The sequence below is a fragment of the Urocampus carinirostris genome, chromosome 4 (assembly GCF_059441175.1).
Source record: "Urocampus carinirostris isolate Australia breed hairy pipefish chromosome 4, RoL_Ucar_1.0, whole genome shotgun sequence".
NCBI classification, from domain to species: Eukaryota; Metazoa; Chordata; class Actinopteri; order Syngnathiformes; family Syngnathidae; genus Urocampus; species Urocampus carinirostris.
The window spans coordinates 29,507,013-29,524,682 of record NC_142352.1 but is presented as its reverse complement, the minus strand read 5'-3'; the positions used below and the strand labels follow the sequence as shown (position 1 = coordinate 29,524,682).

At 40.2% G+C, this 17,670-nt stretch overlaps 1 protein-coding gene across 1 annotated transcript in view; it reads right to left on the bottom strand.

The window, feature by feature from the left end:
- The window catches only part of LOC148367249 (SH3 and multiple ankyrin repeat domains protein 2-like), a 130,452-nt gene extending 117,722 nt beyond the window's left edge, over positions 1-12,730 (bottom strand). The window contains exon 1 of the mRNA XM_088334080.1: positions 12,578-12,730. Within this exon, the coding sequence (XP_088190206.1) occupies positions 12,578-12,611 (34 nt within the window). The 5' untranslated portion in view covers positions 12,612-12,730. The remainder of the gene's footprint in view (positions 1-12,577) is intronic.
- Positions 12,731-17,670: the final 4,940 nt, after the last annotated feature.

The following is a 17,670-nucleotide window of genomic DNA, read 5'->3' as shown; positions in this document are numbered from 1 at the left end:
CCACACACACTCGCACACGAAACCTTCCAAATAGCACAGCCATGGATCTCTAATTTATATGGGAAATCAGATGAATGGATGAATTCATTTTGGGGTGAAAGCCTGCATGTGTAATGTCGACATAAAAAATATGTATTAATATTTGGTTGTCACATAAAAGAAGACGGAACTATGTGACGCTATGCAAAATAAGGGAACTAGCATGTCTGTGCGCCATTGGAGCATCACTTTTTGCTTGTCACTACAGTTTTTTGTTACTGTAGCATGAAAATGGTGAAAGTAAGAAAATGCCTGTCTTTAAGTACATATGAAACATGCAAACACCCAAAAAGACGAAAAAAGAAAGATTTATTTGAGCCCATCTGCGAAATGCAAGTACCAGTACTTGTATGTGCCACAATAGGAACTTGAAATAAACTGCAATGATGACACGAGCCATAAGATGGCATCAGCGAGTAGAAAAGTTCCAAATATCTCGTACATTACATTTAAAATAAACAGTAATGGAAATGAATTAAATTGTTTTTTGTTTGCAAATGCACATTTGACTCTATAAGAGATGGATACGTCGTAAAAAATTACAATTATGAGGAAAAAACCTCAATAATCATTTTATAATTGAATCTTACACCCTGGGCCACAGATCGTATTAGTATCAGGCAGCTGCAGCTGATGCTGTTGAAGGTGGCCCTCATCATTGCAGTGGAGTTTCACATCAATGTGCAGTTCGTCAAGCTAATTGAGCCTCCCGAGCACCAAGAAAATAAGGGAATCTGCAAGTTGTTCTTTGGTAAAATATTTGTCTATTTAGGAAGGCACTGTCATGTGAGAATTATTCATGGTTGTTTTCTAGGATCATCCTGTTTCACTCTTTAAAAAGCAATGTGTGAGCATTTTTGGGTAAGTAGGATAAATAAGGAGGAAACAAATAGTTCCCTTGTTACTCCCTATTAAAACATTCCCGTCTGGATCATAAAAATACTGAAATAAATGAACATGATTTTTTTAAATTTACCATTGTGTGTTAAAAATACATATTTGTGTCTTACACTACCACATTTGTTTGCTATAATGTACACTTTTAAATCAAAGTATAACATTCAGGAGGATGGACCCATCTAACCTAAAACAGCCTCCTGTTACACAAACTTTGTAGTGAGTATTTGGACGAAGAAAACAAGAGCCGAAGAAATTAGTTCGGTTGAGGACTTCGTTATAAGGAAAAGGTTTCATCATTTACCTCATGTTGAGGTTTTTGAGTTTTTCCTTGCACTCATGTTGGCAGTGTCTGAAATAACGTCTGCCCGGACGCCCGAGGCGTGCATCTTTTACGTCGGGCATACAATTTACAAAACTTCTCCACCCGGGTGTCCGACAACTTTTTCAAGAAAAAAAAAAACAACGTAACCCTTTTTTTCAAATCAAACGTTTGCTTTATTCCGATTTTGAAATCTTCGTTCGGTTTGGAAATTTCGGAATTTCGGTTTTTCGTCAATTTGCATACTCGGCAGCCGATCGGAAGCCCGCATCGAGTAACTTCGCGCTTCTGGACTTTCTCGAGCCTTATAAGGTCGCGCATTTGCATATCATTTTCCAAAGTAGACACACAGAAAACACAAGAAAAATGGATGAATAGTAAGGAATCAAGCCAAAACCTCAGCCCTAGAAGAAAGATTCAAAAGAAGCTAACAACATTGATGACGCTACAAAACGTAAATGTACATTAAAAGCATCGTGGTAAGAGGAGTTCACGTGGCAGACGACGCAACGCAAACATTGCATGAATGAAGATGAGTAAATACAGGTACATACTGATGGCAGATGGCAAACAGCGAAGTCATATACATGCAATGAATCTTATAAGTAGATTTATAATAAACTTAATTTCAAAGTGTTGTTCTGTTATATATTCTGATTATCCATCCATCCATTATCCATTATCTGCACCGCTTATCCTCAGTAGGGTCGCAGGGGTGCTGGAGCCCATCCCAGCCATCCTTGGGCAGTGGGTTGGGGACACCCTAAACCGGTTGCCAGCCAGTCGCAGGGCACACAGAGACAGACAACTCACTCGTTCATTCACACCTAGGGACAATTTGGACCAACCATATAATCCTAAACAGCAAGCATGGGGAGAACATGCAAACTCCACACAGCAGGTTCGATCTCATGACCTCAGAACTGTGCCGCAAACGCGCTCACCACTGCCCCGCCGTGCTGCCCATATATTCTGATCATCAATCCTTAATACTTTGCAACAATGGTTTATTTTGCGATTAGTCATCTTATTGTGTTTCAAGTTGGGGAAAAATGGGGCAGGCAACGTTATGGCTGGTTCTGTGGTTTGTGCAGTCCTTTGAGACTCCTTGTGATTAAGGGCTACAGAAATAAACATGACTTGACTTGACTTGACTGAATCATAATTCTAAGACACACTTTTTTATGACATTAATCTACTAAGCCCTTGTGAGAGTGTTTTTTCTATCATGTGGCCCCTGAGCTAAAATGCGTTTGACTGCACAGTCATAAAAGTTGCTCAAAAGCAATACAGAATATCAGAATTTTTTTTTTGTTGTTGTTCTAATCTTTGAACTTTACCCAAACATAAATAAACCATGCCCCACTTTGCATCAACAACAAGGCTGTGGAGGTTGTCAGCAGTATCAAGTTCCTAGGGGTGCACATTACAAACAAACTCACCTGGTCCGTGAACACTGCATCACTGGTTAAGAGGGCACAGCAGCGCCTGTACTTCCTGCGGAGGATGAGGAGAGCCCACCTGCCCCCACCCTCCCTCATTACATTCTACAGGGGCACCATAGAGAGTATCCTGACCAGCTGTATCTCTGTGTGGTGTGGAGGCTGCAGCGCTACCGACTGGGGTAGTGTGAGGAGGGTAACGAGGACAGCAGAGAAAATAATCGGGACTACACTTCCCTCCATTCAGGACATTGGCCAGAAGCACTGCCTATCCCATGCTAAAAACATTACCGGGGACCCCTCTCACCCGCATCATGGACTGTTCACTCTGCTAGCCTCTGGGAAGAGGTACTGCAGTGTGCGGTGCAGGACCACCAGGCTCCGCAATAGTCTAGTCCCCCTGGCCATTAGACTGTTAAATGGTCAATCTAACATATAGTTAACTTAAATCTAAACGGCTGCTAATCTGACTTTTTGCACTACTGGCAGTTTTTTTTATAGCTTGCCACTCCTTGCACATTGCTCTCTGCACTATTGTAATTACAGCGTTATTGTTACAGTGTTAATGTTACTGTGTACCTGACTTGTTAACCTGACTGCCCATTTTGCACATCTGGTTAGCTACTCTTCTTGCACTATCGGCACTATGGTAAAATACTATACGTAGCCAAAATACAATACAACATTATTTATATCTGTACATTCAAGGAAACTGTGGGGGTCAGATGCATCGACATTTCGTTCTGTATACACGTGTACTAGAATGACAATAAAGTAGATCTGAATCTGAATCTGAATCTGAATCTGAATAATTCCAATCACCAATTGGACGTTGATGATCAAACCTTCTCGACAGAGGCATCCACAGGCGTTCACAGAGTGTTAGCTTATTAGATATTAGCACTTCCTCGCTTAATTAACACGTCTGTTGCATACAGAGATATAAAGGTCTTAATTTCCGCTCTAGCTGTGAAGCCCCTCTTTGGGTTCTTGAGCACAGCAAAGAGCAGAAAACGATTGCCGACTGCGATTACACTAAGCAGCTCGTTATCATGTCCCCCTCATGGAAATGGCTTCAGGCTGTCTTCTGCGCTTCCCCGCATGCACTGCTGCCACTGCAAAGAGTTCTGGTGACCAAAGGAAATAATGAGCCGGCTCCATTATTGGTTCGATCTGACACAAAAGCATATGGGCCAGTGGTGTGCAACTCTCATCAAGTACAGTGCTGTGAAAAAGACTTCGCCCCCTTCCTGATTTCTGTGTTTTTTGCGCATTTATCACTCACAAAGGTTTCAGATCATCCAACCAGTTTTCATATATCACATAGACAACCCAAGGAAATACAAACTGCAGTTTGTTTAAATGTTGATTCCATTTTTTTAGGCAAGAAGGAAATCAAATGGTTCTGATAATAATACAAATGGCAGTTAAATGGAAAGAATTCAGCGACATGTTTCGATGTCCCTAGAGCAGGGGTGGGCAAACTATGGCCCGAGTGACGCATGCAGCCCCTCAGGCTTTCTTATCCGACCCGCCGAATGAAAACGGTCAAAATATAATCACCCCAAAAAAAAACTGAATAAAGTACAGCTTATATAAAAATCAGTGCCAAATTGGTCCTTATTGTCTCTTTGTGTCTACAACAAAAGTTTAAACTAAAATACTACTACTCATGTACTACAAAAAATACAAAATTACTACAAACCTAAATATCAAATTTAGCATTTAAAAACAAAGACCTAAACGTATACATTATATTACATACCTAATATTATTTTGTCTTCATTCTGAAAAAAAGAAATACTATAGAGATATTACAAAAATACAGCTACAGATATACTATAATACTAACATACTACAACAGAAATATTACAAAAGATATACAGCAAAAATACAAGTATGATAACATTCCAAAAATGCTACTATAAAAATCTTACATAAATACGACAAAAAAACTGCTATTGAAATACTTCGAAAAATTCAAAAATACCACTATAGTAGTACTATAAAACAAAAACACTAGTACAGAAATATTATGACAAAAATATTACAAAAATACTACTACAGAAATATAATGAGAGAAATACGTGAAAAATACACTTACAGTAATACTACAAAAATACTACAGATATACTACAATAATTTTAGTCTGTAAATTCTACAAAAATGCTACAATGGAGGTACTACCTAAATACTACGGCGGAAATAATGCAAAATACTGCCAAAATAAAACTTTAGTAATACTACAAAAACACTAGAGAAATACTACAAAAATCTGACTACAGAAACACTACAATAATACTAAAAAAATAATAATTATAGTAATACTACAAAGCTAAATATCAAATTGAGTGCTTAAACCGTCGACTTCCTATACTATTTTCTTTTTTTTTTTTCCCAAAACCAATTTGATGAAACTAATTGATTAAAAAATAAATTAAATAAATATAACGTGTAGATTTCGGCATGTAATCTTTTTCATAAATGAAAAAATTGGATAGGTCTCCAGAATTAGCCCCTCGGCCAAAATTTCAAACCCAATGTGGCCCGTAACTCCAAATAGTTTCCCACCGTTGCCCGAGAGGGACATGAAGATTCTTTATAAGCATTGATGAATAAAACATGAAAAAATGTGCATTATATTTTGCTACCAAGAGCAAAATGGAGATCGCCAAAAACGGCACAAGGCCTTACAATGAAGAATTCGGTTCCATTTTGATTATTAAACACCTGCAAAGAAGTTTGCTTCGGGCGCCAGTGTTAGTTCTTAAGGCCAATGTTTTTTCAACTGGTGGGCCGGGACTCAAAAGACCCTTTTCAATGGGTCGTGGGCCTTTCCCTTGGCAACATAATGCTAAGAAGAAAAAACAGAGGGCCAATTACACTTTTTAACAGTAGATGGAGATAACCCCTGCTTGTACAGTTCTTCCTGTACAGTCAAATGGCATGTTTGAGAGGGACCACATCTTATTTTATTGTGATTTTGTTGGTTTTATTTCCCTTTTCTTCCCATAATAATGTATCCCAAGAAAGTTAGTGATACTGGGAAGGGAAAGTGTCAAAGTGAAATCAACGATTTTAGTCAAAGAAGGAACGATTGTGAAATTTAAAAAATGGTATACAAAAGTCTGCCATTGAAGTGCCGCTAGAAGGTACAGTAAATGATTTTAAAATGTCATATTTTTTAGCATTTTACCTGTAGGTTAATGTTTTTTGACTACCTAATTAAATAGTTATCCATGTTTGGGGAAAAGACTTATTAATTTTTTTAGTTTATTTTAATATGTGCTTATTTTTAAGCAGTGTTAGGGGTACGAGTCATTCGTTTTGAGTTTGCTTTTTGAAATAAAAATGTAAATATATATTTGTATCGCTGCTTTAAACTGCAAAATCCTTTCATCAGTCTGAGAAGAGGAAATGTTTTCCTGTTTGGGTAGCAGCTTGTCATTAGAATGGAATTTTGGGCCCTGGAGTCAGACCACTTAGGAACCAGTGATTTAGACTATCATTGTGCACTGTTGTTTATCATTTTGTATATAAGCCGACCTCCTGATTTTAGTGTTTTATTTTACATTTCTAAATTTGACTTATATGTGTGTATATTTTAGAGGAAATTATCTCTATTAGGAGAAACTCAGCGAGCTGGTACTCTGTGCTTGAGACAGCCCTCCATACCTGTTTCAGTCGTACCTCGTTGGAAAATATAAACACGGCCACCTACAGAGGTTGAATAGGACAACATGAGTGATACAAGAGTTATCAAGAGTCAAAGGAGACTGCAATTCAGAATTTGCATGGAATGAGTACACAGATTAACGTTTTAATTTGCTATGTAATAACGACAGTAGAGATACAAAATTTGATTAATAACGTTACGTTGCTCGTTACCAAGAAACGTCATTGCAAACCTTTGTAACGAGTAAGTCACAACTTGAGGTAAGATCGGACAAGTACCGGCCCGTGGGTATCAAGGCCCAGTCCACCCTGCGCCTGAAAAACTATCTTGAGTTGAAAACCCGAATTTGCACAAATTAATTGTGAGGACCAGTGCACAAAAGTGCCGACAGTGTTGTGATAAGAGCTGGTTTACAAGTACAGTACCTTATTGAAAATAACATTGGCGACAAGGAAGGAGCTTCCATTCTCAGCCTCAGACACACCAGGCAATTTGCGGACTGTATTGAATTGCTCTTAGGACACTTTGCACAGTGCGTCATGGTGTGGCGGATTTTCTACCTACATGAATAGAGACTAGATAGCTGAGCACATGACAGACCATAGACTGCGGGTCGACACGTCACTAATTTAAGAAAGAAAAAATAGCGAAACCCGACCCAAAATTCAGGTCGGGTGCGGGCCCAAGATCTTACTTCTACCCCCAGCACTGATGGTGAGTGAAGGAGCACATATCAATAAATAGGTAGAAGTGCCCAATATTTGAGTGTGATACCTCCATTAAAGAGAAAAATGAAAGTTTCCTGTTTAGTAATATTTTTCAAGTTCAAATTCTGGTATAACAAAAGGAACCCAGTTTGTGGGAGGTGAAATTCAGCAGAGAAGAATCTAGTTTGAAGAAAAGAGGTCGGTCAAGTCCCACGACACAGCCCAAAGTACAATTAGTAGGACTCATAAGTGGAGAGGTGCCTTTGAACTATTGAACTATCGTGCCGCTCTAATGACTGAATGTGGACAAGGGGACTGAATGTGATCCTTTCATAGGCATAAAATAAAAATAAAAATAAGTCATTTCACACACAACTGCGTGACGATGTGATTCCATATTAATGGATGCCTACATGCATTTGTCATCGTTCCATATGTGTCATTTTGGGTCACTTGTCATTGAAGTACATATTTGACATTCAGAGAAGCAATGCTAGAATGTGATCTGTACTCCATAATGTCACATACCCAATAGATACAGATCTTGTTAGTAGTCCAACAAGTCCGGCAAACGTCATTAACATCCATCCATCCATTATCTGCACAGCCTAACCTCAGTAGGGTCGCGGGGGTGCAGGAGGCCATTCCAGCCATCTTCAGGCAGTGAGGAGGGGACACCCTGATCTGGTTGCCAGCCAGTCGCATGGCACACAGAGACAGACAACTCATTCACTCATTCAAACCTAGAGACAATTTGGACCGGCCAATTAACCTGACATGCATGTTTCTGTAATGTGGGAGAAAACCGGAGTGCCCGGGGGAAACCCTCACCAGCATGAGGAGAACCTCACGCAGGAAGGTTCAATCTCATGACCTCAGAGCTGTGCCGCAGACACGCTAACCACTCAGCTGCCGTGCTCCCGTCATTAACATCATATACATAAATGCATAAAAAAACAAGTACAGTTTTCCTGTGGTTAATCGGGGGCAGAACCCCCAGAAAAACGTGAACATCTATGAACTAGAAACCTTAATTTATTGATTTATCTGATTATTGCTCACGACCAAACCCAATTAACAAATAAAAGTACTGTAATTTATCAACATTTTTACACAAATTGTTCCGTAGTGTCAAACTATAATTTTATATATTTATAGGTGTTCTTGCCAACTGCTCAAGGAGAGCTGAATTGGGCTCCAGGACCCCCGCAACCCTAGTGTGGATAATCGGGTTAGAAAATGGATGGGTGGAGGGATAGAGGGAATTTTGTTGTTTTTTTTGCACAACATTATGATCTACTTCACTTTACATAAGACTTTTCCACCATTATGTGGCCCTTATGGAAAACTGCATTTACTTCCAGGTTCTGTCTTGCAAAAATCAAACAGTTTTGAAAAAAGCGACAGGTAGCCACTAAGGTATGCCCAAGACCTGGATGTGGAGCCAGAAGTAGCAATGTGTCACTGAAAAATAAAATGTCTTTTTATTATTATAATATGATGTGTTTTTGCTTTATATCCCACACTCTGTGGGAGTTTTCTCAACTTTTGTTTTCCTGCTGGTTACTTTACACTGATCCCTGCATTTGTTATGTTAAGTATTAAACTCCTACTTCTTGCCTTCTGCACCTGTCCTGAAAAGCATTGCATGTCTTTAGAAAAGCAGAGAAGCACTTCTTACTGACATTCTTTACTAATCATTTGGCAATATGATGAACAGTAGTGATGGCAAACTGAAACCCCAGAAAGTAGTTAAACCCTACAGGGAAATGCTTCACACACAATAATTTCCTTGATTACGCCATCATATGGACAGGATAATGTATCACATGAAATTAATTAATGGGGTGTAAATCATTGTCCTAATGCATGGAGAGATTTTGGAGAACAACCTCCTTCTTTCAGTCAGAGCTCTGAAGATGGGTCGTGGCTGGGTCTTGCAACGCGACAACAACACAGCCAGGAAAACCAAGGAGTGACTCAGTAAGAAGAATATGAAGATTGTAATCCCTGGATTGTAATTGTGTCTGCGAAGGGTTTCGAGGCGGAGTCGGGGGAGAAAAATAATGTCGGGGCTGGAGGTCCGGCATATTGCGGCTAGGCTACTTAATAAGCCTTCCTGCCGAGCTTCTATCGCACCAGAGCCATTACCTAAGAAACAGATGACCTGGAGCAAGAATTTGTTGAAAATCACAACATTCAGGTCGGTTGTACTTCAATCATTGCAGGAACCTGGCTCAATCCGAGGATACCCAATGCTAGTGCGCAGATAGCCAGTTGCTGTCATCCTTTCAACTGCAATTCTGTGTTCTATTTTTTATTCTTGAATCTATAGTTGTTATTTTGTAACAGTCGTATACTCTCATTTGGTAAGCACATCGTATTGAGGTAAGTTTGACCCTAGTGGTCTTCTATGAGGCGTCTCTTCTTCACTGATTTTCATACTTGTGGGGGGATTCTGGTCCCCATTAACTGCCTTATTGGAGGGATTACCGTTATTCAAAATAAGTCATTTTCATGTTTTCTGACATCCATGACAACTTTTTGGGCTCAGTGAGATGAAGCCCCACCCCCGGCTGCGGTCATGGAGACGCCAGCAGCAGGTGAAAGCCACCAACACTCTCATTTTCACACTCTGACAGAAGGGGCTCCTTTGGATTCAGTTTGGTGGAGGGGAACACGGCATAATTATGACACATGTGCGTGTGTGTGTGTGTTTGCCTCTTGGGAGTTTAATGTCCTATTGCTTTCAATGACCCAAAAACTGCTATCACTCCTTTGAGTCAATTCGATGATTTTTTTCAAGGCTGTAACCCAAATAGACAGCGACTTACCAACGTTGTAACAGAAATTAAATATTTAAAATGAAATGAATACAGTGCAGCAAGGTGGGGCGGTGGTTGGCACGTGTGCGGCACTGTTCTGAGGTCATGGGTTCAAATCCAGCGACGAACCTTCCTGTGCGGAGTTTGCATGTTCTCCCTGTGCTTGTGTGGGTTTCCTCTGGGAACTCCGGTTTCCTCCCACATTCCAAAAACATGCATGTCAGGTTAATTATCCGGTCCAAATTTCCCTAGGTGCGAATGGGCGAGCGAATTGTCTGTCCCTGTGTGCCCTGCGACTGGCTGGCAACCAGTTCAGGGTGTCCCCTGCCCACTGCCCGAAGATGGCTGGGATGGACTCCAGCGCCCCCGCGACTCTACTGAGGATAAGCTGTCCAGATAATGGATGGATGGAAATGAATACAGTAATCCATTGCTATTTATTGCCGGATTTTCATTGTGCACTGTGTTCTGCGTCTGTCTGTGTGGGCTAAACCTGAATTACATACGCGCAAATCATTTTTAATTTCAAGTTTCTCTAAAAATGATAATGTCAACAAAACGCTCTGGACCGAAAAGAGCACAAAAAGCAGATGAAGATGCTTTATATCGCCAACAAAGTTGGACTTCTCGAAACACTAAACTTGCTCTGGAGCTGCATGCAGGTCGTTGGCACTCCTTAGAGGCTCCCTGGTACTTTTTCAAAGAAATGTTTGATGATAGAAGAATGAATGATTTTAGTCAGAGGACAAACAGGACACATTATTAACATTTTCCAAGCCATATAAATAGAAAGAAGTATGTGTTTTCTCAGAGGGCATACATAGGGCTTTTTTTGTGGCACCGGAACTATGTTTTTGTGGGCCCAATATGGCTCTTTCAACATTCTAAGTTGCCGACCCCGTGAATGTGATAGCAGTTTTCCATCACGGCCACATGATGCAGACAAAGTATCATGTATTATGTATCATGCTCCTCAATGCAATGCAATTTGACAGTACAGAAATTCTATGTAAAAAAATAAAAAATAAAAACGTTTATGAAGTACTTTGTCAAACAAATTCTTGAACCTGTAATTTGGGTTTGTACTTGAGCAATGAATGAATAATTAAATAGATAAATAGAGGTTTCTGGGGTGGCACGGTGATTGAGTGGTTACTGCTTCAGGAGTCCCAGGTTCAAATCCAGCTATCGGCCTCCCTCTGTGGAGTTTGCATGTTCACTCCATCCCATTGTGGGTTTCTTCAAGGTACTCTGATTGATTGTTGACTCTAAATTGCCCTTTCGTAGAATAAACGTGTGAATGGTTGTGTGTTTCCGTGTACCCTGCAACTGACAAACAGTTTAGGGTGTCCCGTGCCCACAGCCCAAAGATGGCGGCACCCCAGCGACCCTAGTGAGGATAAGCGGTGCAGAAAATGGATGGATGGATAAAGGTTTCTCTCTACTTGATGGGTTCGGAGTATCGCAGGTCGTTTTAAAAGAACGCGACAACGGCAAAACTATATATACGGCTTCGAAATGCACCTATGAAAACTGTTGGTGTGTAATTTAAGGAAGTTATGTAAGAAATCTTATCCCTTGCTGTATCATGGATTACTTATCGCGGTTTTGCTACTTTGCCGATTTTCATCATGCTTTTGTTCTGTATTCTGATTCGCTCAACAGTTGCCCCGCCCCTTTTCTGCCAGTGCGGTCTGAGTTGAACATGTACCTAAAAAATTAAGTATGCGCAAATCGTTTTCAAAGATTTTCTAAAAGCGATAATGCCAACAAAACGCTCTGGATGGACAAAAGCACCAAAAGGCAGAGGAAGATGCTTTCTATCGCCAACAACTGGACTTGTCGCTCTCCTCCTACAGAAAGCTTGATCTTTATATCATTAATACCATTGTATTATTATTATTGACCACTAAGACATTAAACTAGGCATGACGAAAGTCCGTCCCGGAGGCCAGTTCTGGCCCGCGATAAAATTTTTACTGGCCCGCGGCCTCTGTCATAAAATGAATAATATGAGGCTCGCCGATAAAAGAAACATTGGTAACAAAAAAAACAAATACCATTTCACCAAATGATGGCAGTAGCCCCCTAGCCACCTTGCTCTTGGCTTTATGTGAGAATTTTACCCCACCCCATTTCCAACATGGCGACTGTAAATAGAAAAAGGAAAGATGAATGTGAGGGCTGCCCCTTCCAGGACAAGTTATGTCGGAGTGTTTTTTCTTCGAAAATCCGAAAGAACTGCGTCCGCCTAATTTACCAAGAGACTGTGTCTGTTTTCAAAGAATTTAATATCAAGAGGCACTGTCAGACAAAACCTGCTGACTACAAAACGCTTCCTGGAAACAAACTCTGTGAAAAGGTGAAGCAAAAAGAAGCTGTTTTAACAGTACAGCAGATTTTTGACGAGACCTTAAGAGTCAAATGAAAATGCTACACAGGCGAGCTAAGAGGTTGCGACGCTGATTGCCAAGGAATGCAAACTTTACACTGTGGGTGAATTTATTAAAGACTATTGACAGAATGGCAGGCTGAATAGTCAGCCCTCATACATTTTTACCTTACTAAATCTGGCCCGCTTTCTCAAAAGTTTGGACACCCCTGCATTAAACCCATAAAGAGACAATATCTGTATTATAAAACAATTATGTTATGATAAGACGCCCTACCTTCCTTTTTTAAGGCATTGATGATGGACTTCATAGTGGCTGCTGGAACGTCAATTTGAGCGTGTCCCAGTGACTCTCCTGCATCCTCTTTCCTCTCACAAACAAGGAAAACGAAAACGCGCGGAGGAAGAGCGAAGGGATGCTCTCATAATCCCGCTCGTACTAAACTGAGCGCTTGCTTGAAGAATCTGCGCGGTCCCTTCCAGGCGCGCGCGCTTCCCGGCACAATTGAACAGGCTCCGCCCCTCAAAGACTTAAACACGCCTCCAAAGTGCCTCACTACACGAAAGGAGCGCACAAATCAAACTGGGTAGGAATACTTGACAAATATGATCCGACGCAGTTTAGTAGTTTTCTGTTGAAAAAAGGAATCTGTAATGTAACAATATTGCAGAGAAGTAACTTGATTACTTTCAATCGCTTTTGGAATACTCCAATAACAAATATGCTCATAAAAGCTTACCTATCAACCTGTACGTTTTTGCCGTACAAAGTACGTTTATTATGTATTTTAAGACGTGTACGACGTACGAGAAAATCTGTACGGAAAAACGCAAATTTGTCAATTATGGGTACCATCCGGTATACACCGACTATCACGAAACAGCAAATCAATCAAGGCAAACGAGTTCGCCGCGGTAGCCTCTATCTCGGAAACGTTTTTTTTAATTGCAAACGAAGCGAGCAGTTTGATACTACTGTGCGTATGCGTCTGCCGCCTGGGGATTTCCCATCAGGCATCATTCTGTGGTAGTTGTGTCGTGAAAGGAAGTCCGTCTCTTTTTAGAGAACTCATTAAAGAGAGCCGGCTCTCAAACGGCTCACTTGCTTTGATGCATTATATTACAAATGATTATGTTGTATAAAAAAGTTGAGAAAAAGGAAGTATGAAAGGAGAAAATGAAAAAGACAGGTTTGTGGTTATCCCTTTAACCAGTATATAATAATTTAATGCAGAAAATGAATTTATAATTTGAATAAGAAAGTACCACTTAATTATATCTGCATGTATTTTTTCCTTCTACAGTGAACGTCCAAGATACTTATTTTTTGAACTTTTTTTATAATAAACCTCATTAGTGTCAGAGCAACTCAGTATCACACAACAAAATGTTAATTAATAATATACATGATATAACGAAACACATGTACAATATAACATGTTAAACTACATTAATAAACACATTTGAAAAAAAAATATGGTGTAAGATTTGTTTGTATTTTGACAGGGAAAATACGACAGTTTGTAAAGGCATGGAGCCGTGGAGGTTGACAGGTATATAAAAGACTAAATCAACTCAATTTAAAAGCAATCGCCTATTTTTTTTAAACAAGCGTGGCGTATAAATTGCAAGGGGGGATGGGGGGCCAACTATTATTACCCTCCTTTTTTTCACACAGCACTAATGTGCATTAAAAATATTATATATATAAATGCAGACCATTTGGAAGTAGATGTACCACTCATTTGTGGATGAATTTATATTTATTTGCAATAACATGAGGCTAACCTAGAGGGAGCTGAAATTATTGTCGACCATCTTGCTGCTACGGGTACTCAAAACCTTGCGAAAACCTTGGTAAATAATTGAGACGAAAAATTGTGCAGTTTGGTCACTGTGAGTCTTTATAGTTTGTATTCTTCCTTGTGCTTTGTAGCAGGAATTTTGGTATTAAGCTATCACACTTAACAAGCATGCAACAATACTGTGAAAAAAAAATGGCTGAAAATGTTGCCCATTTTAAGTATGATAGTTCCTATTCAGATATTTTAACATGATTTTCTAGTAAAATAAGAAAGAAAATATAAGCAAAAGTTGTCAGAACCCACACAGACGGAGAACTCGTAACGTTTTCACACAAGCTTTATTTTAGGGGAACAGTCATGCGCTGGAACACAAACGCCAGCGATTCGGCGATTGCTGGGCAGAACAAGTGAGACAGAGAAGTCAGGCACGGGAAAACAGGAAGCCAGGGGCAGACGAGACCGAAACCGGACACAACAGACGGGATCGATACCTTATACTGGATACACAAGCAAGATACCGGACAGGGCAGGACAGACAGGATCGATACCGTATACAACAGCAAGATACCGGACAGGACGGAACAGACAGAATGGATACCGGATACTAAATACACGAACAGGATACCGGAAAGGATTGATACCTGATACTGGATACGCAAGCGAGATACCGGACAGGACAGGACAGATGGAATCGATACCGGATACAAGAGACTGGAGCAAGATACCGGACAGGACAAGACAGGTGGGATCGATACCGGATACTGGAGACTGGAGCAAGATACCGGACAGGGCAGCGCAGACAGAATCAATGCTGGATACTGGATACATGAGCAAGATACCGGACAGGACGGGACGGACAGGATCGATACTGGAGACTGGAGCAAGATACCGGACAGGACGAGACAGACGGGTTTGATACCGGATACTGGAGACTGGGGCTAGATACCGGACAGAGTCAAAATACAAGTCTTGCAAGTGCAGAGGTATGTTGACGGACTGACAAGGAGTGAATGGCAGCAATGAGTTTAAATAGGAGGGGAGCAAATCAGGCAACCAGCAGAAGCTGGTGCCAAACGAGCGGGCCCAGGTGAGGGCAATGGGCAATCGTGACAAAAGTGATTAAATAAGAGGAAGGCATCATTTCATTTTTACAAAAGAATATGTCAGTGAAATGATCAAATGTACTTCAATGTACTTCAATGTCTAGCTTGTTCGCCTCTCTTGTTCTCTTTCTTTCTCTCTTTTTTTCATTCTTTTGCTTTCTCTCTCTCTCTCTCTCTCTCTTGCTCTATCTCTGTCTCTCTCTCTCTCTCTGCCCTTCTCTCTCTTTCCACTTTTTCTCTTTCTTTTTTGTAAATCTACTAACGTGGCCCCTGTGAGAGTTTTATTTCTACCATATGGCTTCTGTGCTAAATTTGGTTTGACACCCCTGGTTCTCATTTTTTTTTTGCCAAAAGGACATGTTTTTATTTTCATTATTTTCAGAGTAGGTTTTGTTGTGTGCTAGTGAATGAATATGACACCATGCAGCAGCGACTTGGCACTGAGTCTGAAACATGGCTAGCGACACGAAAAAATGAGCGAGGTGGATTTGTGTGCAGCTGCTAGCACAACAAGCTAACAAGACAATTGAATTACTGTAAATTCCGTACTCCAGAGCGCACCAGATGAAATGCTGCATGGTCGAATTTAAGAACGAAACTCAAATTTGTCTTTGTCCAAGCTGCACTGGGTTTTAAGCCGCAGGTTTAAGCCTGGCGTACATTAGGTGCCAACTGCATGGGGAACTTGGTGTTAATTGCTTTGGCTGCAAAACGCCATTTGCGCCATGCCAATTGCACAAAGCCCTTTCCAGCTCTACAGCAAGTTGTTTATGTCACGTGTTTTCATGTGATCATTAAAGATGGAAACTACCGAAGCGGTTAAGAAAACAATCGCAGATTTAATGCGTCGAAAAATCACGAAATAGGACTGCGTTGAATAAAATTTAAGCTCTGGGGCGGCAGTAGCTCAGGAGATAGAGCGCTCGTCTTGGGATCAAGGGATCCCAGTTTGAATCCCGGCTCGTCCGTGTTACATGTCGAATTGTCCTTGGGTAAGACACTGAACCCCTAATACCCCCAATAATCAGGTTAGCGTCTTACATGGCTGCAATACAAGGCCGCTATTGGGAAATGTGGAGCACATTGTAAAGCGCTTTGGGAAGTCATTGACTTGAAAAGCGCCATATAAAAATGCAGATCATTTCTCTGTATTCTAGACCAGAGGTTAACTTGAGGACCCACCATAACACCCTGATGACGAGCTACAACCCAAATCAACCACTTCTCTAGTTTATCGAATGCAAATATTGTATAATTTAAATCAGTATAAAATATTCACCTTTTTTCATTACAAAATGACCACCAAAATTTAAACGACCTTAAGTACCGTTTACACTCGTATGAAGCTAATATCACAAGTAAGGCTCTAAAATAGCCACATACTAAAAGAAGTGAGCATCAAAAATATTGAAAAATATATTGTAGCTAAAAAAAGAAATAATTACCTTATTGTGTAGATAAATAAAGATCAATATACATATGTTGGCCTAGAGAAGGATGGGCGCCACAAGGATGTACTTGCCCAAGACACACCACAGGAAATGGTGCCCCTATGACCTTAGTGGTTAAGGGATCCAATCAACCAACCAACCATACTGGTATAAAACGAATATAATTAATGTTATATTTTAAGACAATTTTCTGTACCTTGAAGCAATGCTTCAATGGCAGACACTCATACAATATTTTTGTGTTTCGCAATTGCTTAGTTCTTTGACTTGATCGTTGTTGTCACTTTTCCTTCCCCTTATCACCATTGTTTGGGAACCATTATTATAGGAAGAAAAATGAAATAAAACAAACAAAATCAATGTAAAATGAAATGTGGTCCCTCTCAAATACAAATGGGACAGTGCCGATTGACTGAACAGGAAGAAAAGATCGAGCAGGGCATTATCGCAATCTACTGTATAATCAACCCTCCGTTTTTTTCTTCTTCTTAGAATGAATTTACCAAGGCAAAGGCCTGCGACCCACTGACAACTAGAGGTAAGATTTATGGCCCGAGCCCGAACCCGAACCCGAACCCGAGGCAATTTCGGGCCGGGTCGGGCCCTGAAATGTCAGTCATACGGTCGGGTCGGGTCGGGTTCGGTCCTGCTTTTTTTTTTTTTTTTTTTTTTTTTTTTTTTTTTTTTTTTTTTTTTAATTAATTAATAATGTGTTAAATGTTCATTAAAAATATATACTTAAACTATGTATGGATACTAGACCAAGGAATACTTGTTATAAAATAAATAATTTGGATAAAACGGAGAAGGAGCTGTAATCGCTATTTTTCCGACTCCTATGGAAATTCCTCCCCCCCTCCGATTTTAAATGAAAAAAACAACAATTTGTTTACACCGCGGGATCCAATGCAACCAGGGTTTCATTCACAATAAAAAAGACATTACGTACGGATATTATAGTAAATCAAATGAATATTATTTGTGTACAATTAGTTGTGGTTGCGGAAATCA